Source organism: Lampetra planeri, chromosome 51, assembly GCF_965212315.1.
Source record: "Lampetra planeri chromosome 51, kcLamPlan1.2.h2, whole genome shotgun sequence".
Classification (NCBI taxonomy): domain Eukaryota; kingdom Metazoa; phylum Chordata; class Hyperoartia; order Petromyzontiformes; family Petromyzontidae; genus Lampetra; species Lampetra planeri.
In genome coordinates this window covers 1,117,347-1,138,863 of record NC_136157.1, presented here as the reverse complement: position 1 = coordinate 1,138,863, position 21,517 = coordinate 1,117,347, and the positions used below count along the sequence as shown (strand labels likewise).

General features: G+C 49.9%; 1 protein-coding gene across 35 annotated transcripts in view; it reads right to left on the bottom strand.

Annotated features, from left to right (window-relative positions):
- Positions 1 to 3,040, bottom strand: part of LOC144734361 (IgGFc-binding protein-like) — a 149,977-nt gene extending 146,937 nt beyond the window's left edge. For all 35 annotated transcript variants that reach the window (XM_078616468.1, XM_078616471.1, XM_078616479.1 and 32 more), the window contains exons 1-2: positions 2,907 to 3,040; positions 190 to 242 (exon numbers count right to left, since the gene is read on the bottom strand). In XM_078616468.1, coding sequence (XP_078472594.1) covers positions 190 to 242; positions 2,907 to 2,974 — 121 coding nt within the window. In that variant the 5' untranslated portion in view covers positions 2,975 to 3,040. The remainder of the gene's footprint in view (positions 1 to 189; positions 243 to 2,906) is intronic.
- Positions 3,041 to 21,517: the final 18,477 nt, after the last annotated feature.

Sequence of the window (21,517 nt, the reverse complement as noted above, 5' to 3'; positions counted from 1 at the left end):
GGAATGTAATGTGATGCTTCACTCGGAGTCTAGATGCTGCTGTGTTCACGCACCACAAATCTCCCGTGTAAAACATCTGGGCAACTGGCTAAACGGGACCCACTCGTGTAACAAATCAAATAAACTCAACACTCAAACTTTGATGCTGATATGCACAATTATTGAAAAATGTAACCAGCTGACACTTACCAAGATCTTGCCGCTCCTGGCCAGGCGAGTCTCCAACACGCAGCGTCCAGGCACTGCAACAGAGATCTCAGTGACTCGAAATCCCATTACCATCACGTGTCACCCATTCCACAACGGTGTCTGCGCACAGGCAGCTGTGCACGAGTGACGACTGCTGACAGCCGTGTTTGATGGGTTAGAGAGGCACCCATCAACGTGCTGAGTGTCGATGTGTGATGCACATTTTTTCCTATTTCACAAATAAATGCAGTGTGCATAAAATGGTAACATAGATCGCATTTCGACTCGTCGGCAAAACATGCATATTTTTTGCAGAGGGTTCTCTCTTGAGTAATTTGCCGGTGTTTTTTTCAGCATTAGGGTGTTTTGGCCATTTCCATTGCGTGTGTCTTTTTAGATATGAGTGGAAACTGGAGAAACCAGGAGAGACCCATGCAGAATAGAGGGAGAACATACAGATTCAACACAGAGCCGCCGAGTCAGGTATGGAACGCAAACGTTCTTGCTGTGAGGCAGTGTGCACTACGGGGCTTTATGTAAAGTATATATCTATTGTGTGTATGAATGGTACAGTAATTACACTTTTACAAACACCGCCACTGAGTAATTCACTATTGTTCTACAGCAAGTATTCCAAGCAGTCAAAATGGCCACATCTTTAGATAAGTCCACACCCCTCTTTATTAGGTAATGTTTGTAATGTTAATGGTATTATTACGTATACAATGTATCTGTAATTTGTAAATCCAGGGCTAATATTGAAATGAAATAATACTTATTTTTTCTTTGGTAATGCATATCTATGTTTTTGGAGCAATAGAGTTTATCCAGCGTGATTCGACTTACACGCTGACAGATGCCCTTATACGTTTTATCAACCTACTCCAGGTGGGCGGATGGCATTGTGGTTAGAGAACTTGACTCACAATCGGAAGGCTGTTCGTTACAATACAATTTGTGGTTCTCATATAGCTAGGGTTGATAAAATGAATACTGCATACTGGGAGGTCGACGAGTGGTCATCTTATCAACAGTGGTCACCTTGTCGGGAAAACCCACCACAGGAATGTTGAATTTGCACGACTGACTCAGGGAAGCCAGCGGTGATAAGCACTACAAACAGAGAGACACTTTGGTTTGACTTGTGAGTATCAATACTGTATATACAGTACATATTGTCTCTCAGTATTTGTAAATAAGTGCGTGGGAAATGTTGTTCTTTGTTATTGGCTTTTTAACAAACGTCTCTGAGAAGTGTTTGACTACCAACACGGAATATCTGCCAAAGCGATGCAAGTGAGGCCATGAAGCAGACCGTTTCACACGGAGTCAAGTCGCGAGGCACAGAATCCATTCGAAACTCTCTTAGGGCAGTGCAACCCCCAGGTCAGACAATGGCCCACGTAATGAGATATCACAGAACGCTTCTGAGATCCTTCCCTTCAAGTGACATATTCTATCTGTGCACTTAGAGGGAGCACTTTTTCTTACAAATAAATTTCATTATATAACAGTCATACCGCATTTAAAAAAAATAGTCAGAGCTGAAATTTAAGTAGATTATGAATAATAATAATACAATAATATAGTGCATGTTTTAGATTAATTTTGACTAGGCTGAGACCACGAACTCTCTACACTGGAAAACCCGTTTTAAAATCACAGGCGACCGCCTAGATTTGAACTCAGGCCTCAGCGGTTTTGGCTCAGTTATCATTCGAAAGCTACTTGGGTAGCCTCATCACATCTCATGGACGGTGTTCTAAAGAATCAGCACCAGAAATGGGATGGGTCAAGAAGCCATCAGAAAGGATTTCCTAACAATGGCTTGATGGAAAATTGAAGAAAATATTCAAGAGCAAGGTCTGGAGTGTGGCGAGGTGCGCCTGTGAGCGGTGGACAATGCAGACACGAGGCACGGATTGGAAGGTTTTGAGAATGTGGATTTTAACGACGAATTATATAAATGAGCCAGACAGGAATAAACACAAAGAGGTCCTGCTTCAGCTGGGATAAAGACTTGAACTCGTAAAATCTTAAAGGAAAAGGAAGAACATCTGGATTGGGCAGGTGGTAGTGGGGGGGGATGAGCTGAAAGAGGTGATTGGGGGAAGATTATTTGGGAGAAGACCAAGAGGAAGCAAAAGAACGGCGACCCCAGGCGATGTTCAACGGACAGAGGGCGAGAGCAGCGGAGACAGAGCGACACGGAGGAGATGTGATGTGTCCACGTATATTCCCTATTACAAATAGGAAATTACAGCTTGCATTCAAAAGTCTCAATACATCCAGTCCGCACGACCAAACCCCATCCATGCGGTGGATATTTCACGTTGGTGGTTATCAATTAATATCGAAGTTGCGAGAAAGTGCGCGTGCCAGGTGAGCGGTGACAACAGACGAACCCAAGACCGGTGCGGCGTGCGGTGCTTGGGGCCAAGTTGCCGAGAGGGCAAACGAGCAGCGATCGCGCACTCCTTTGCTTGCTTACAAACTGCACGGACATTGCAACCGTTTAACTTGCTCACGCTCAGCTCGATTTGTTTTGCAACTGTTTAAATTTTTTACAAAATATAATCGCCGGTAATTGTCTGAAAGACTGTCGTGCTTTAAAGACGTCGCACTGAACACAACATTCGTTAAACACAACTGCTGCGTATATACATTCCAGAGCTTTTACAGGACCGTACGAGAAAAAATGAAGAAAATGTTTTTACCTTTTGGTTTGCAACAAGGACCATGTAATTAAGCATGACATTAACAATGTAAAACATCTTTGAATCATCTTGCAGTTCTGCGGTTGGGCCCCTTGAGAGTGCGGTTCTGAAGTGTTGATAAAACCTCCGGACTATTTATGGGCGGACAAGTTCACCTCTGTGCTGTTTGCTAAAGGAGGCTTAGCCCCCCATCCCCCTTATCACAGGAACCATAAAAAGTAAACAGCCTTGGCAGTCAGTGTTTTATAACACAATACATGACTCACTCCCTTAAACGCTATATAATGAAAATAAGAATACACCAACCTTCAGTACTTCTTAAATTTCAAAGAATTTCCAAAGTTCAATGTACACGTCAAGCAGAAAAAAATTCCTGTCGCTTGAAAAATGTCAGAATCAACAATCGTACACACAGCGTCATCAGTCACGGCTGTAAATGCGAAGAAACTAGAAGTTGGTTTAAATTCAAAATGCATGAATTGGTACATTTTAAATGTTGGCACGCCAGATATAATGCACGTCCTTTGCCACATGGCATAAAAATGCATTTCAATGTACTGTAACCACCCACTTTGAACCTGGCTGATATGTTGTATGGCCATATTGCTGTATTTAAAAATAGCGTGGCTACCCTTACTATCCGTGATGCGCAGAGACTGAATTCTGTGCCGGTATAATTTGATGCCGATAAAAGCAGCCAGCACTAGAGGCCGATAACACCAATTGCAATCCCAGAATGGCCTCAATCCAACGCGTGTAAATTGTGTACACATCCAGTAAAATTCATAACGAACTGCATGAGCTCAAGGGTGCAAGGTTCCTCGCGCAGCACGCTCACCACCGTGCCACCACTCCTCCACCCGTCATTAGTGACAATCACTGAGTCATCGCTGATGGTGGAGCTTGGAAAACCGTACTAATGGGAGGTGTGGGAGAAGGATAACAAACTAAAGACAAAGTAGTTCTAAAGAAATACAGTTTCAATCTAGATGATTTAAAAGTGCAAAGCTCCAGTGGCTTTCTAACAGCGGAAGGAAGAGCATTCCAGACGGCCCCACAAACACATCTGGCAAATCGCCCGAAGATCCTGGATGTAATTTCCAGCAAAACGTCATACTCAAATTGTAAATGTTGTGGATTCACTCTTCAACACACCGGTGGGCTAAAATAGTGAACTTTTTGTCTTTTGTCATCGTGACATATTTTTGACTGATTGGCCGTCAGGTGGTGGATGGTTGCGACACATTTATAAAAAAAAAAACGCGATCTAACCCAAAAATCTCTATTATGAATAATACTGGTCGCGAAAACTACGTGTTAAACTGACATGTGAAAGCGTGGGATGCTGTGATCATCTTTATTCGATGGCTCGCCAACAGCCCACTACATACCAGGTCACTACTGATAGCAGATGGTCTCTAGGGATTTTCTGGCAGAATGACAATAAAAAAATAATCAGGATCGTTACATATTTGATTTGAAGCTTTCGTGACTGCAGGAATCCATACTCTTTGGTTCTTTCGGCAAAGTTGCGTAGGTATAAAATAAATCACGACGTTTCGATCGCAACACAAGCGGTCGTCCTCAAGCGGAAAAAATATAATCTAGCAGTGGAACTGCTGAACCAGCGAGAGAGCAGCTAAAAACAAGAGGCTATATATGTGGCGATGGGCAAGCGAGCGGGGTCTGAGCTGGAAAGGAATTCCACCCCCGGACGCAAGCGCGTCAGTTGTGTTAATGGGGGGGGGGGGATTAGGGAGAGAGGGATTAGGGAGGGAGATTAGCATGAATGAGCTTCCGTCGTCGCATAAGAGTCATGCGGCGACGGAAGCTCATTCATGCTAATTTCCCTCCCTACAGGCGTGAGCGCAGTCCGTATGTCGGAACGCTTAACGCCGTGGTGTCGACCCGCTGAGACAGCAAGACACGGCAGCCGAGAGGGGTGAGAAAAGGAGAGTAGGATAGGGACGCGGCGAGTGAGGGAGCGAACAAGTGACGGACGGCGGACCCTCGGCATAACTAAAAACAAGTGTTATATAACAGACTGCAATAAAGTGGCCCGGGAAGAAGACAAGAGGTCGTCTGCCCTTATTTACAACACTACACATGTGTGGAGATTTCGATTGAAAGATTTCGTGACTGCAGGGATTCATATTCTTGGTTCTTTCGGTAAAGTCACGTAGAATGGAAATAATAAAATAATAATACATAATAAAATAATTCTCACGACGTTTCGGCCACAACGCAAGCAGCCGTCCTCAGGTGAAGAACAGGTCTGTCGAGAAGACAGAGTCTGAAGTCTGTCATTCATGAAGTCTGTCATTCAGACTCTGTCTTCTCGACAGACCTGTTCTTCACCTGAGGACGGCTGCTTGCGTTGTGGCCGAAACGTCGTGATAATTATTTTATTATGTTTTATTTTTATTATTTTATTATTTCCATTCTACGTGACTTTACCGAAAGAACCAAGAAGATGTGTAGAGATGTTAGTGTTCTAGATCATTGGGCAACGATGGACCTGGAGGGTAGTCCGCGCCCGCATACACAACACAGCGTTGAGGGTCGTATTAGCGGGCCGATTTAAACACTTGGGTGCCTCAATACAATGCTGCAGTTATGATCAAGGGGCACATTCCTTCGGAGTGAGGCGGTTTGTCTTCGGCAACTGGTGTAAGAGGTAGTTGATCAGTGGATTGGACAATTGAGAATTAACCGTCAGTGAGGAAGGGCATGGGGCGTCTTGCTATGTGGGGTGTGTGCTCACGATCTCCTGCAGGTTTGAGGAGACCGCATGTTTACTCTTCTGCCAGACTACGACTACCACCCTGTAAGCAGTTGCTTAACCGCACCCTCTCTTGTACTTCGCAGCCAGGGGCATTGTTGCTGTTCAAATTGACGCACTTAAATTCCCATTTAGTTAGTCTATAGGGCTGACTTATCGTGTGTATAGGGCAGGTAAATTGTGACCTGTATGAGGACCTTCGTGTTTCGCCGAGAAACACTTAGCTGACTTTACCAGTTAAACTACGGTTTGAATCTTTCCATCGTGTAATGTGCCCGATTCATCTTTCCAGTAAGGGGTCGTCCATAAATGACGTCACGCGATTTTGGACGATTTTTGAACCCCCCCTCGTCACACATCGTCACAAATGTCTGACCCCCCCCCCCCCCCCAGGTGCGTGACGTCATTTATGGACGGCCCCTAATGGTAAAACAATCATAATACATGTTCACTGAGGGCGGTGGTCAGCGGTCTGCACGCTACACTGCCGAGCCTTGAGATCAATCCTGGGCCACGGGCAACATCAGTGGAAAGCAATAACATTTGAATCGGTGCAGACCCACCATTTTACCAACTCACGCTGCTGATGATGGTAAAGTGTGATCGAACAACCCCCGGGACCGACGTGATAGTAGATTTGCAACTGTAACCCTCCTTGACATCTGTGGAAAAAGAGCTTCATAGCTCATCGGATTCCTGCAGCATGAATTCAATATTCTGATTCTGACAATGGGCTGGTCTCTTGACACACAGGGAGAAGGGTGTAACCCAACGAACCCATAACAACAAAACCCAAAAAAACCGCATAAACCCACGGGATCCCCTCCACCACCACACCTCCCACCTTCACTGTGTAACAATGCTCGTGAGCTTAATGGCGGCTAGGATCAGCCAATAACCACCATGACTCAACGAGCGTGACAAGCAACTGACAGCGTGGGAGCGTGTGTGTAAGGGGATCACGAAAAACGAGTCTTTGAGCGAGTCCGTGATGCCAGGCCCCTAGGGGAGGTGGGCTCACTCTGCGCTCGAAGCCTGCGAAGATGGGATGCGCGGCCGTTCGGGAGACGTCAGTCGCGCAGCACCTGGGGGCGGAACAGAATCGTTTCCGCTGAGGGCCAACCTCAGTGGGCACACACCCCGGCTCATCGGACACATTCGACACTCGGCCCCTGCGATGTGGAGATGAAACAAATTCGTGCGGCGCAATAAACGGTTTCAGGCAATAGGGTTGCACGAACCAACTCCGCCGACCCAAGTTAATCTGGACACAGTGTGGTCGAACAACCCGAACAACATCGACCGGTCCCCACCAGGGTTGGAGTAACTTAGGCGATGTACCCACCGGTACCTGCAGACAGTGCAACCAAGCCTTGTCCCCAGGCGCCCATTTATAAGGAGAAGCACGCACTCCCTTAAGCTGTTCGTTGGCCAATTGTCGCGTCTCAGAATTAACCCTGGAAGCTTCCCATGCCTCAGAACGCTTCTGAAGAGTGAAACGAACGGAGTCAGAAATATTGAATTTATACATTTTCGGCGTGGCCTGTAACTGCACATCGATGGGGGGGGGGGGGGGGTATTCCCTTCCATACATTAAGCGGTGAGGACTGCAGGGATATGTAAATCCCAATCGAGTTGTGACTCATTGACCTGGTGGCTCAACATGGAGGTCAGATTCCTATGTAGCCGTTTGACCATGCCATCCGTCTGCGGGTGGTACTGTGACGTGCGCACCTTCTTTGTTCCCAACAAAACGCAGACCTCATGCAACAATTAAGAATAAAATGTATTGCCCTGATTGGTCAAAAGGTGTTCAAGAGTGCCCACATAACCATTGAGGAATGCCTCCGTAATAGTCACAGCGGATTGATTTGGGAGCGGCCAAGCGACAGGCCAGTGTGAAAAATACTCGACCCCCACAAGCAGATATTTCTTCCCTCGAGTGGTAGTGGAGAACAGGCCAAGGATGTCCAGCGCAACAGGGTTTCACCGATGGCTTCCGCCGAGCACACTGCACGCACCCTTTGAGCAAATCGTCCACATCCACAGACATGGCCGATCAATAGAAATCCAGTTTGAGCTTAGCCAGCGTCTTATGCATGCCCAGGTGCAAGAGACTCTCATGCACAGCCCAAACAACCTAGCCTCGCAGGGCAGTAGGGACAAGAATGGTATAACGGCACAGCCCCACATCTCAATGCATGCGTAAGCCGTCCCGCAGAATGACCGAGGCGACGCTGCGTCGATCCGTGCCTCCATCAGCTTCCCTCACACGCCGCCGCAATTTGAGTAGCGAAGCCTCTTCCGCCTGAAGGCGTAATCCAGACCAATGACCGCATCCCGTGCGCCCGGATTGGCACTCATCCCGTCTGTTGCCACATCAGCAGATGCCGCGAGAGGAGGGGGCGAGGTCACATCGGTCAGTTTACAGCACAACCTCCAGTTGTTGGCAATCGAGACAGTGCATCAGCGTTTGTATGGCGATAACCTTTGTGGTACGTAACGTGGAACGAGAAGTTCTGCAGGATCTCCAGCCAGCGTGATAATTGGCCTGACAGCTGATCCACACGCAGTGCATATTGGAGCGCTGCATGATCGGAGCGCACCTCAAATCGTCTACTGTAAAAGTAGGGGCGATATTGCTGTACGAAAACCACAATTGCCAATAATTCACAGCGCGTAACACAGTAACGCTGTTCGGCCAGAGACAGCACCCTACTGCCGTATACAACAACGTTCTCCACCCCGTCAACAACCTGTAACAAGACGGCTCCAATTCCGGTATTGCTAGTGTCCATATCCAGGATGAACGGAAATTAAAAATCTGGATAACGCAGGGGAGGGGCGTTTACCAATCCATCGCGGATGGCACGAAATGCAGCCTCCTGCTCCCCCCAATGAAACTTATGAACCTTAGCCATTAACGCGTGGAGAGATTTTGCAATTGACGCGAACCCGGCAACTAAACGGCGATAGTAGAATGTAAAGCCGATGAAACTGTGCACCTCAGTGCAAAGCCCGATTAGTTACCAATGTGGCCAAGATACCGAATCGATTTCTGGAGAAGGTGACATTTCTGAGGTTTAAATTTAAGGTTAGCCTCACGCATTTTGAGAAAGACGGCATGCAGGCGGACTAAATGGTCATCGAAGGTATGGCTGAAGACGATTACATCATCGAGATATATCAAACACGAGTTTCACTGGAGACCCGCCAGGACCAGTTCCATCAAACGTTGGAACGTGGCTGGCACAGAATGGAGCCCCATAGAAAGCCGATTAAATTCTAAAAATCCCTGAGGCGTACGAAAGGCCGTCTTAGGTCTCGAGACATCATCAAGCGCCAACTGCCAGAACCCAAAAGGAGATCGAGGGTGGAGAAGAAACTTGCCCCCGCCAACGCGTCCAACGAATCATCCATGTGAGGCAAGGGAAATGCATCCACAACAGAAACATTAAGCTTCCGAAAATATATGCAAAATCGTAAGCTATCATCGTGGTTCTTCACAAGCACTATCGGAACTCCCCAGGGACTGGTGGTTGGTGAGATGATGTCTGCGGCCAACATCTCATCAACCACCAGCCAAACATGTTCCTTCTCTGCCGGGCTCAGCCGGTAGGGATAGGGGCCACGTCGCCCGTATCAATGTGGTGACTCAGGAGCGACGTGCATCCTATATCAAATTTTCCCTTGCTAAAAATATCTGAGAATTCACGCAAGAGCATCCGAAGCTTTCCTATCTGGTCCGCGGACAAGGTGCTACTCTCAACACACAGTTTGTCTATCCAACCTTTATCCACATCCTGGGATTGTCGCGTGTAAGACGCAGCACCCACATTCCCGACAACGACCCTTTCGGACGCGCCGGTGATGCATGAGCCAACACAGTACCCTCCTGGATGACCGTGGTGTCCAACCCAGCATTAAGAACCTGAATAAAAGGTTCCTGGTCGTTGGACACTAACGTCTGAGCCGCCACCAAAGTCAGTCCGCGACTGACCTTGTTGGAAGGTCCCAAAACAATTCCATTCACCATAGCCCCAAAATCGAGCGGCTTCCTCAAGTGGAGGGGAACTATCATCTGTGCACTGGGAGGGATTCTCACCATTCGGCATGCGAGTGCCTGCACCATAGCGTTGGCCATACACAAACGGGTAGGGGAAGGAAAAAATACCATACGACGGCCGGATGGTAATTCCAAACAGCCACGGTCAATGCGGATTTTAAGAGGCATCCTAACAAGGAAATCGGTTCCAAGTAAACATGGAACAGCCAGGGACGTGTAGACATGAATATGTTCTGACAATTTAACATCAGCGATGCGTAGCTCGGCCATTATCTGACCGATAATACCCAATGAGCTAATGTTAGCGGCGAAACACGGTGCATCAACAGGGTCTAGAACCCAACACTTAGGGGGCAAAATGTTGTAAATCAACTCCGAGATGATAGTTGCTGATGCACCCGTGTCGACTATCATCCTTATTTCCACACCCTCAATAAACCCAAGCACGGCAGATGAACCCTCGGCCGCAGCCACCACTCGATGGAACAGCTCCGACCACTGATCCGTTCGGAGCTGACGAACCTCACGATCACGCATAGGACTCCCCCATACCGACGCGCGACCGGGACATGAACCGAAACGCCTAGATGGGTGAGGGGAGGCCAAGGGTCGAGTGTGGAGTGTGTCGCGACTCGCTTTAGGGTGTAGGGAAGCGTAGGATAGTGGTGATGCTGGGAGGCGCTGTCGTGATATGCGACAGCCTGTTGACACGTGCCCCGGCAGGCCGCAATTGTAGCAGGTAACACGGCCACCTCCGGAACGAGACAATGACCTTGGCCGCCACTGCTCGTCTGTCCATTGCGCGCCATCACCACACTGGTCGACTCAATCCCGAGTCGATGCGCATGCCGAAAGGGGCTCAGCTCCATTAGGTGTCCCCAGCTCCATGCGGGAAACGGCACACGTCATCAGCGCCCTGTCCCGTTGTAGAAGATGCTGGGCTTGGATGCACTTAGCGACCTTGAGAGACGAGACATCATTTTTGGCTAGACGAATGGTGTGAAGGGTTTCTGCCAAGGCCAGCAGTCTCTTGAGGACCAACGCGTCGATCCTATCGTGGTCCATTTTGGGGAAGGCGGCTTTTGCCAGTGCCAAAAGCGCGCTACGGAAGACGTGGGCCGACTCAGTCTCTCCCTTCCGTCGTGTTTGCGAATTTGTGGCGCGTGTTCGCCGGAGGCTCGTAGATAGATGCCATTTACTCGAAAGCCTGCGTGAGGGTGGACCTCTCCAGTGGTGGGATGGCGAGGAACGCCGCAAGGGCGTTGTCGTCGAGGGTGGCAGGCAACGCCCGCAGCACCTCCGCCTCCGTCCATCCCACAAAGTCAGCATTCGTGAGGAACCGCCACTTGAAGGCCATTCAGTCGCCCCTCGTAGCCGTGAACTCTTTAATAAAGGAAAGCCGACATCGCAGAGCTGGGATGTCCATCTGCGCCGAAGGCGTGTCTTCAAGTTTGGCGGGCCGCGCGCTCTGCACCGGCGACAAAATGGCGGCCAAATACGCGGGCTGCGCCGCCGAATTTCCAGCCTGCTGCAAAATGGCGGTGGAGTCGTCATCCATGAGCGGCATCACCACTCCCTCCTTCACTGGCGAGACCGTGAGACTGATCTCTGCGAGGAGCGAAGCCGCAGCAAGGAGGAGCTTCGCAAGGCGACCGTGCGCCTCCTGGAGGGTCTCCTCCGCCAACGGGGAAGCGTCACGCGCCTGGATGACGCCCTGCTCCGCTGGTAGTGTCTCCCCCGCATCCTCCAGAGCTGGAGGTGGGACGAGGTCCTCGTCCTCGCTGTCCGACGTCCTGGTACATGGTCTGCGATGTGTAGACATAGTCTACTGCTAGCTATATAGACTAGCGTGTTGGCCACTTCCGACACCGGTTGTAGTGAGTCCAACTGAGTCGCAGACATTAGTCTTCAGAGGCAACACATTTATTGTAACACTTATATACAAAGGGGTAACTACCCCTTTACCAGATACAGCCTGGGGTGGTGACCACCCAGCTAACTACACTATACGTAGGAGTTACAGCTACGAAGGGTCGGACCCTCACTCGGGTCCCCGACCACGTGTTGATGCCTGGTAGGACATAGAGCTTCCAGCTTGTAGACGTAGAGCTTCCAGCTTGTAGAATGAAGGCGGCCCTGATCCCTCTCAGGGACCCACTTTATATCTTCCGGGATCGGGGACTGCTCCGCCCTCGGCCCCGCCCGCCTTCTCGAGCGTTCTAGCTCCCTCTCGATTCCTCTCGAGAGTTCTCCCTGGACACGTGATCATCCCCTAGTTCCCCCACCTGGGGCCTTCTCTGTGGACACCCCATATCTCGTGTCTAGGGGGTCAACCAGAGTGCCATGGCCCAGGGCAACCCTGTCCTTGGGCTTACACTTTCCCGCTTCTCCTTGTGGGAGCCCGCACTACACGCTATGCGTGGTGCCCGCACTATCCCAGTGCTCACCAAGGGCTGGTACTACACCCACCTACGGGGTGTACGCGATGACGGTGCATCGCATGTCGTGCTGTGCTAGATCCGGCCTCACACACCAACTCACAAGGTGCTGTCCGCGATGTAAGTACATCACACACCACGGCCCTCTCGGGCCGGCACCATACAGTGACATCCCCGATGTCACTACAGTTTTAATAACCTGATTGCTTTCAGCAGTATTGCTGTTCGATCTTGGTTTTGCATTCATTGCTCTGTTAATTTGACCATTATAGTAGCCATTTAATTGAGCATCTTGATGAGAAAGGATTTCTGTGCTTATGCGATCTAACCGAAAAACCTTCATTATACCTACTATGATCACCCAGGAATGTCTGTCCTTAATGCTCATGACGTCACTCCACATCGACCAGCACCCTCATTAATATTCATGAGCAGGTGACGTCCTCCAAATGGACACCCCCCCCCACCCCTCCTCATTAATAATCATAAGGAAGGCACCCCGCTACGACCCATTGTGTCGACGATAAACTCTCCTACGTACAAACTAGCCCGTTTTCTATCAGATACTCTGCTCCCTTTCACAGGCAAGACCTCTTCAGCAGTACTCAACTCAACCCAATTAGTCTCTATGGTTAAGGACATGGTACTATCTTCTTGGTTCTTTCGGTAAAGTCACGTAGAAGGGAAGTAATAAAATAATAAAAATACGTGACTTTACCGAAAGAACCAAGAAGATGAATCCCTGCAGTCACGAAAGCTTTAAATCGACATGGTACTATCTCCTGATGACATCCTCGTCACCTTTGATGTAGTATCTTTGTTTACCAAAGTCCCAGTACCGGACACCCTAACAATAATTGAGGACTTAGTCCAACATGGATTGAATTCTGATGCACCTGCGCTGGTTAGGCATTGCCTCACCAACACCTATTTTACCTGGAATGGCACCTTCTACAAACAGAATGAGGGTACCCCTATGGGCTCCCCTTTGTCACCAGTTATAGCCAACATATTCATGGAAAAGTTTGAATCAGACGCCATCCAGACATCCACCCTGCGTCCTTCCCTGTGGAAGAGATATGTGGATGACACTTTCGTCATCTGGCCACATGGCCTCCCAGCATTGAACCACTTCTTGGACCACATCAATTCTAGACACCCATCCATCAGATTCACCATGGAAGTGGAGAAAGACGGTAAACTACCATTCTTGGATATTCTGTTTGAGAGGAGTCCTGACGGTTCCTTGGGACATTCTGTCTACAGAAAAGCCACCCACACAGACTCCTACTTGAAACCGGATTCCCACCACCACCCATCTCAAAAGAACTCTCTCATCAAAACGCTATACCACAGAGCACATGGCATTTCTGACAAACACCACCTGACCGGTGAATTAAGACATGTACATCGGGCCCTCAGGATGAACGGATACTTTGACCGTACTATCCGCCAAGCTGTCTCTCCCACCACACAGAAACAGCCACATGAAACTCCGACCAAAACCATCACGTTACCATACATAGCTGGCGTGACCAAAAAGATCTCCAAAATTCTAAACAAACATAAGATCCAAGTCCGATTCAGTACAGTGCATAAAATCCGTGATCTGATTCCATCTGTGAAGGATGTCGTTCCTGACTTACAGTATCCTGGAGTCTACAAATTGAGTTGCATTTGTGGTGATTGCTACATTGGAGAAACGAAACGTCATGTTTCTGATCGTGTCCGCGAGCACAAGTCAGATCTGAAACACGGCAGAACTGATTCTTCTGCCGTGGCCGATCATTGCTACAACTCGGTGGGCTCTCATGAAATTGTCTTTTCCGAGACCAAGGTTCTCTGCAAACCTCCCGGCTACCATCAAAGGTTTGTACACGAAGCCATACAAATATACAAACACAGACATAATTTCAACCGTGATGATGGGTACAAACTTAGTAATCATTGGAAAGATGTTATCAACCACGCAAAAAAGACTTAATCACAAATTTTTTGGACCATCTTATCTGACAGGCACTATTTTACTGTACTTTACCGAGTGTTAACATCCCCAGTTATTTTAACAGTACTCTCTTCATTGTTCAGCCAGCATTGGTATAAACATGGGCATTTTCGTTCTTTTGTCTATCATGTGTATCAGACCCCCCCCTCCCCCTCTCTCTCCATTGATTGGCGTGTGCAGTAATTGGCCGCTTGCGCACAAGCGCTTCCACGTCCGTCGCCCACCCTTTTGGCCTCGCCCCCCCCCCCGCCCCCCCCTCCCTCCCGATACGTTCCATTCATTGGCTACCATAGTCTGATGAGCTCCCCCTAAGTTTGTACCCATCATCATTTTCGTTCTTTTGTCTATCATGTGTATTAGACCTCCCCTCCTCCTCTCTGCCCATTGTGTTGGCGGGTGCAGTGGCTGGCCGCTTGCGCACAATCGCTCCATTGTGTTGGCGTGTGCAGTAATTGGCCGCTTGCGCACAAGCGCTTACACGTCCATCGCCCACCCTTTTGGCCTCGCCCCCCCTCCCTCCCGATACGTTCCTTTCATTGGCTACCATAGTCTGATGAGCTCCCCCCTCCCTCTCCCTCCCCCCTCAACTCGCTTTTAAGGGATTACATCTTGAATCATTGCCTCACTTGATACAGCTAATCTGGCTGTGAGGGTCCCACCTGATGACGGAGACTTGTGTTGCCTCCGAAACGTCGTGATTTTTGTTTTTATTTTATTTTACTTTCTACGTGACTTTACCGAAAAAACCTAAGAAGACGTCCATCATAGCCTGCACAGCAAGGCACGGCAACGGGCAACCCGGCATTTCCAAACAGCCCTGATCCACGAGGATCTTAACGGGCATCCTACGAAGGAAGTCGGTGCCCAACAAGCAGGGCACCGCTAACGAACGTGAAATCAAAACCGTCCCCGACGCGGCCACATTACCAACAGCAATATGAACATCAACCTGTCCGATGATGCCCATACTCCCCCCGTTAGCAGCAATACATGTGTCAAAAGCCGGTCGCACCCGTGAAGCCGGAATAGACAGTAGGTGGAAATGACGTCAGATATAGTCACCGATGCCCCAGTATCGACTAAAATTCGAACGTCCACCCCCTGTATAGTATCCGGTACGGTGGAGGACCCCGACGAGGCCGCGACGACATGGCACGCCAATTTCCGCCATTGCGTAACCTTGCGCGGCGGCCCCCCAACAGCCTCACGCACTTCGCGAAATACAGGAACATTTAACGCGCTGGAAGATGCCTGAGGTGTCAACACCTGCCGGGGGTCCGATGCGTACCGACTTGCCTGGCCAGGTAGACGGTCTGATCCTGTAGACGACCCCGAAGGCGGAGGCACGGGAGACGGAGGACGGGGACGACTCCGGCAGTCGCGCGTGAAGTGACCCATCTGGCCACATCTGAAGCACACTGATCCCGCACGACGGGAGGCCCCCTCAGCGTTTCCACGCGGCGTCATAGAGCCACGTCGCGGCACCCAGCGGAGCGCAGCAGCGGCCAGATCTCCGTCGCCATCGTCGTCCGGATCATGGACGATATGAGAAGGCGCCCAGCCATCCGGTTCCCCATCCTTGGCGGGGTCTCCCATCCAGGTGGCCATTTGTTTCCACCGATGCAAGTTAACCTTTGCGTCGAGGCACCTGGCAGCCCATTGGGATGTCAATGGCTCGTGGCCGCACACCGGTAGTGAGATGTCCATTTTCTTGGACAACTCCAACATCTTAGTCAGAATCAAGGGGTCGTGTCGGTCAGCCGTAGAGTCAGGGTAAGCGGCCATCGCGAGCGCCACGAGTGTGCCGCGATACACGAGTGGAGACTCGTTGGTTCCCCGACTATCTCAGCGAATGCATCCCGCAGTGTATTCTTCCCTGAGGGAATAGACCGGAACACTGCCAATGAAACATCGTCCAGCAACGTGGGCAAGGCTTCCAGCGCCTCGTTCTCCGTCCATTTCACTGAACGGAAAGCGGATTCGAACCGCCAGGTAAAGGCATTCCAGTCACCGCCCGCGGTGAATTCTTAATGTTGGGTAGGCGATTGCTCCGCTGAGCGCCCCCGTCCCCGGCCGATGCTGCCTCCCCCGGGCGCATGCCACGCTGCTCGGAGAAAATGGCGGCATCGGGTCGCGCGCTCGCGGCCGCACCCAAAATGGCGGTTTCGCGCCACGTGCCGCCCGTTGCGGGCGCGATGGCGGCCCACGCTGGTCCCAGCGTCGTAGACGAGGCGACCAGCGTGACAAGGTTCAGAAGAACGGCTTGGAGAGAATCAATTTGCTCCGCCAGCCGCTTCCAACCGTCCTCCGCTGCCGGAGACGAAGACGACTCAACGTCCACGTCCTTGCATGGTCCCTTGGTCGACCCAGCCGCGGTCGCGGCAACCGGGTCTGCCAACTCTTGGCTGAGCGGATCATCATCTTCGTCCGAGGACGGCGCAGGTGGATCTTTTTCTTGAGATGCTTGGAGATCACAGCAGTGACCGATTCGTCCAAGTTCAAGAGTCACTTGAAATAAACGACTGCAACGACGATCTGGATTGGTGTCTTATGTGTTTATTACTCTTCCCCAGATGGACAGCTCGGCCCTCTCTCTCTCTCCCGCACGGCTGCACGGCTTCACCCTCGTTCCTGCGTGGTTCAGTGTTCGCTCGCGCCAACTCTCTCACAGCCTCTGCCGCTCCCGCGCGTCGCTGACAGGCAGCTCGCTGGGAGGAAGCCTCCGGCCCGCCATGTGGCCGCTGGCGTTCCGGAGGCGCGCGCGAGGCCCTGCTCTCTGACTCCGCACACTGCTCCCGAGCTCTCTTCGACTTCCCCTTATATCCCCTGGCCTACGTCATCAAGCCCCGCCTACAGCCACGCCCCCTCATGAACATTCTAGATGGTTACTTCCCCAGAGCATTTAAGCTCCACCCCTAACTCTGGCTCGTCCCTCTGATTGGGTGATGGTCCAAGCGGCGGAGCTTATCGGCGATCGGCAGTGAACTCTCGTATTACAAAAGTTAAATGGACGTCTTGATGAACAAGGGATTATAACCTTAAAATGAAATAAGTCTGTGTCACCACGCCCTTACAAATTGCACACGCATAGATGCAATGAATATCACGTCGCGGTCTACTTTTCGCTTGCAAGTTTCAGATTTACTGCAACACACCTGTCCTTGGACGGGCAAAAGGCTAGTGAATAATATTGGTCGTGAAAGCCCTACGTGTTAAACATACATTATGCATGCATATTATGCATGCACATTGTTTTTGTACCTCCTGTCGTTTGCGTGCAATAAGATAGTAGTACCTGTTATTGTTTGCGTACTGGTAATCCCCATTGACGTATACATTTGTAGAGGTGATTGCCACTCCCCATTCAATAGTCCTGCAGTACCACTGGGTGTCAACAGGGTACAGCAGCGTTACCTCACGAGGGAAATGCCAGGGGTCAAACAGAGGTAACAGCGGATCCCAATAACGGATGCCGAGGGAATGATGTAACCTCCCTGGATAAACCAGAAGGTTCCAGAAAGGGGGCATGGCTAGGGCGGAGCCAGCCACGAACCGGTATATCAGCCAGAGCACTGAGAGCTCTGGCTCAGTTATCTCCACACAAAGACTGAAGCCCGGGCTGAAGATAGGACCCTGGACCCCAAGCTCTACAGTCCTTCTCAGGGCTGGAGCTCAGTGAGGCCAGTGGTCAGGGGGAGAATAGGTCCCGGACCCTGGATCCAAACTCAGTGAAGCCAGTGGTCAAGACCCACAGACCGTTAGGCTAACTGGGTCACCAGTATTAGGTCCCGCCGAGTCCAGAGGCTATACTTCCCCAGGTACCGGGTAAGGGGACTGTCATACCCCTTGTGTGTTCGGGACTGTGTCGAAGAAAAGACAATAAAAGTAGTGTGCCTCATAAAGAAGTTTATTCGTCAATATATGCACACTACACATTTAAACAATGTATTATTTGATATAAGCAATGTAAGCCTGTAGCTATAATCCTTGTTCCGCCTTGAAATGTATATAAAATCACAAACACATAAAAAAAATGTGAAATACATTCTACAAAGTCGTGGGAAAGCGATTTTGGGATAATCGTAAAATTGTGAACATTTATATTGTATCGTGCACATTATATTGTGATAACCTACACTCATTATACCATCTGGAGCGCATGTTTACGTATAATTTCATTATAAGGCCTCTGAAATCACCACTTAAATTGGTTATGTTTAAAAAATACCTATAAGCATGTCAAAGTATTAAAAGCTAAAGTAAATAACGTGTATCTCTGTGTACGAATTGGCATGTACCTAACCCCACTGAAATCGCAATGCCCTACCTACATTGTAAAAATCTGTGTAAAATACCTGTAATCACCCCCCGTAGGTGCAGTCGGTTGTAAATACCTTAGCGACACTATTTGTGGGAAAACAGAATACCTAACAACACATACAGGGTGCAGGACACCCGCTTAATCGATGTGAACTTACAGCACACTATTGACTCACCTTCTTGGTTCAGGACGTGCTTTGTCTCGGTACGTTTGTGGTCCTTCCGACGTGCATTATATCGTCCGGCGAGTTCACGTTGAGGATAAATAATTTTGTTTTTTTTGTTCTATTCGTGCTGTGTATGACCGCGAACATGGCACGCTCAGCCAAGTAGGAGTTCAAAGTCTACTCTCCAACCCATTCCCTGCCACCCACGCACACCTCGGTCGCAGTCCTCATTAGCAGAGCCCTGCTTGCATTTTAAATGCGACCGCACCTTGGAGGATTCCTGAACCGCTCAAACCACGGTCAGATCTTCCTTAGAGTTACCGTATTTGACAGTTGAAAAGTACGCCAAATATGAACTCAGTTTAACACGTAGTAGGCTTTCACGACCAATATTATCCACAATATAGATTTTTTTTGGGGTTAAATCGCGTAAATATCAACGTGTCGTTAAAACCACCACTATCTGATACAACGAATTATTAAGCTTTGTCACGTAAATAAAACATGACAATTCGTTCCGAGTTCAGCAGTTCGTTATTAGCCAACTCTGGCTGTCGCCTGACGAGGCTGGTTTGTAATTACCAGCGAAACGTTGTACTCCAATTGAAAATGGTGTGGGTTTACGCTCCAACGCACCAGTGTGCTGAACTTGTAACTAATTGTCATGTTTTGTTTACGTTTAAACAAGGTGACGCCCTTGATGGCTGACTTTCGTGAAGAGTTGCTACCATTTAAAACGTTTATTCATGTTTAGGGTCAAATTAAAGGTTGGTTAGGGTTGACTGTACAGGAGTTACAGTGTCCATGCCAACACTTGAAATTGAATTGGCCTCCCATTCCAATGCAGGACCCTTCTGAAAGTCTGTAGCTTCAATGAGGCTTTCCTGGATGAAGGACATTACGATTCTAGCAATTATAACCGACAGCCATATGTAAGTATTGCGGCTGGGTGCAGGTATGGAGCAGTGACGTGCGGTGAGGTCAATGACTGGGTAGGCACTGGCTCGTGTCAGCCAGATTCACACACTGAGGGGGGTGTGGTCTCACTGAGGGGGGCGTGTTAGACACGTCCCCCTCAGTGAGGCAGATGTGATAGCTGCCTCCCCTGGTGCTTTTTCATTGCAGTTTATACACATACGTGAAATAAGTTACCTGGAGTATGGAAGGCAAAGACATGAAATTAAGGGGTCTACAAACATTAGATTGGTGATATACTGAGATAGTCACAGGCACACGCTTATTGCCTGCGCTCCATCCAGTTACTGACGGGTTGCGTAATCAGAGGGGAGGCTGAGCTTGTCGCTGCCTCACCACTTGTCTCTTCCAGTATTTGCAGCAGAGCTCCGCAAATTTGGCGATTTTGACTATAAAAATAATTGGAATCGTACAGAAATGAGATTTATAACACAGATCAGTGGAAAAATCTTAATATTTTTTAATTTCATTATTCTTTTTTTTTTACTTTTCGTAACAGCTATTTTCATTGGAGTATGACAGGTGAGGCTCTGCCTCCCCTGCCTCCCCTGCCCGCACGTCCCTGGTGTGGAGGCCGATGTCCACCTCCACGATCCCCGTGAGCGGGCGGGGCGCGACGTCCCCCCCGCTTCACTCCCCCCTCCTCCTTGTCGGCCGCCTCTCGCCGGGCCCCCGCCGATCGGGTGATCGGCCCCCCCACGCAAGCGCCCTCGCTACTCGGCTGGCTCACCACCACCCGGGGTTATCTCACGTGCACTCAAATTACACCACCACAAAAACGAAAGCGGAGGCGTGCACGCACGTGCCCCTGCAGGCGCGTATTCCCCTCACAAAGGTTGGCGCTGAACAAAAGAAATGGCGGCGGTATGAATATGCGCGTACCTGCGCTAAAGAGAAAGAAGCAGCAGCCTTAATCCGCTGGGCAAACACGCTGTGTTAACACACGCAACCGCCCCAATTACTCACGTGGCACTGCAGGCGCGCGTTTTCCACACACCGTAAACACGCGCAAACGACGGCGGCCGTATATGTTGCAATACACTCGCACCCCACACACACAGAAATCACATTGCACCGATATTCTGAACTAAAGTTTATTAATGGCGCCAATACACACTACCTGGAGGAGGAATATTTCGCGAGGAGAGCCCAGCCTAACTCTGACTATGAACCCAGTTACACAAACGTCTCGTGGGATGCCAGCAAGCAGCGCTCGTTGGCATCCCACAGATGCTGTGAGCAGCTTGAAGAGGCAGGACGGCAGGGAGTGGGTCGTGACGGCCCGGAGGTTGTAGACAACTGACAAAATCGTCCCTTGGCTCCTCTTTTTATGCTCTAAACTTCAAAGGCCCAGGGGGACGTTGCGCCGCGCAGCCAATCACGCGCTTACCTTTCGATTTTAAACTGATGCCCTGCCCTCACCTGGAGCGTTATTTTCCGCTACGCCTCGACCCATTGTTCTCTGTCCCCCTTCGAGTACTGCGGCAGCGGGGCGGGCAGCGCCCCTGTTGCTCCTTTGTCTGGAAGGGCTCCCACGCTTTTGCCTACGTAATATGCCACCCTCCACTCGTATTCGAGTGCTATGGCGGCGGCTGCTACCGGCGGGCGGCGGAGACCCCCCGTTGCCCCTTTGTCTGGAAGGGCTTCCGCGTTTTTCCTGCTCAATGTTCCATCCTCCATTCTCCCCTCCGAGTTGTACCTCATTAGGGTTGGCCCAGGGAACCTTCCTGCACCCATACAATTTTAAGCCAATTTAGGGGCACCGCAATGTAACCTGTCCTTTGAGGGTCGGCCAATCTCCTGCACGAGGAAACCGTGGGGCTCTCCCTCTAGGGGCCCTTCGTATTAAAACCCGATT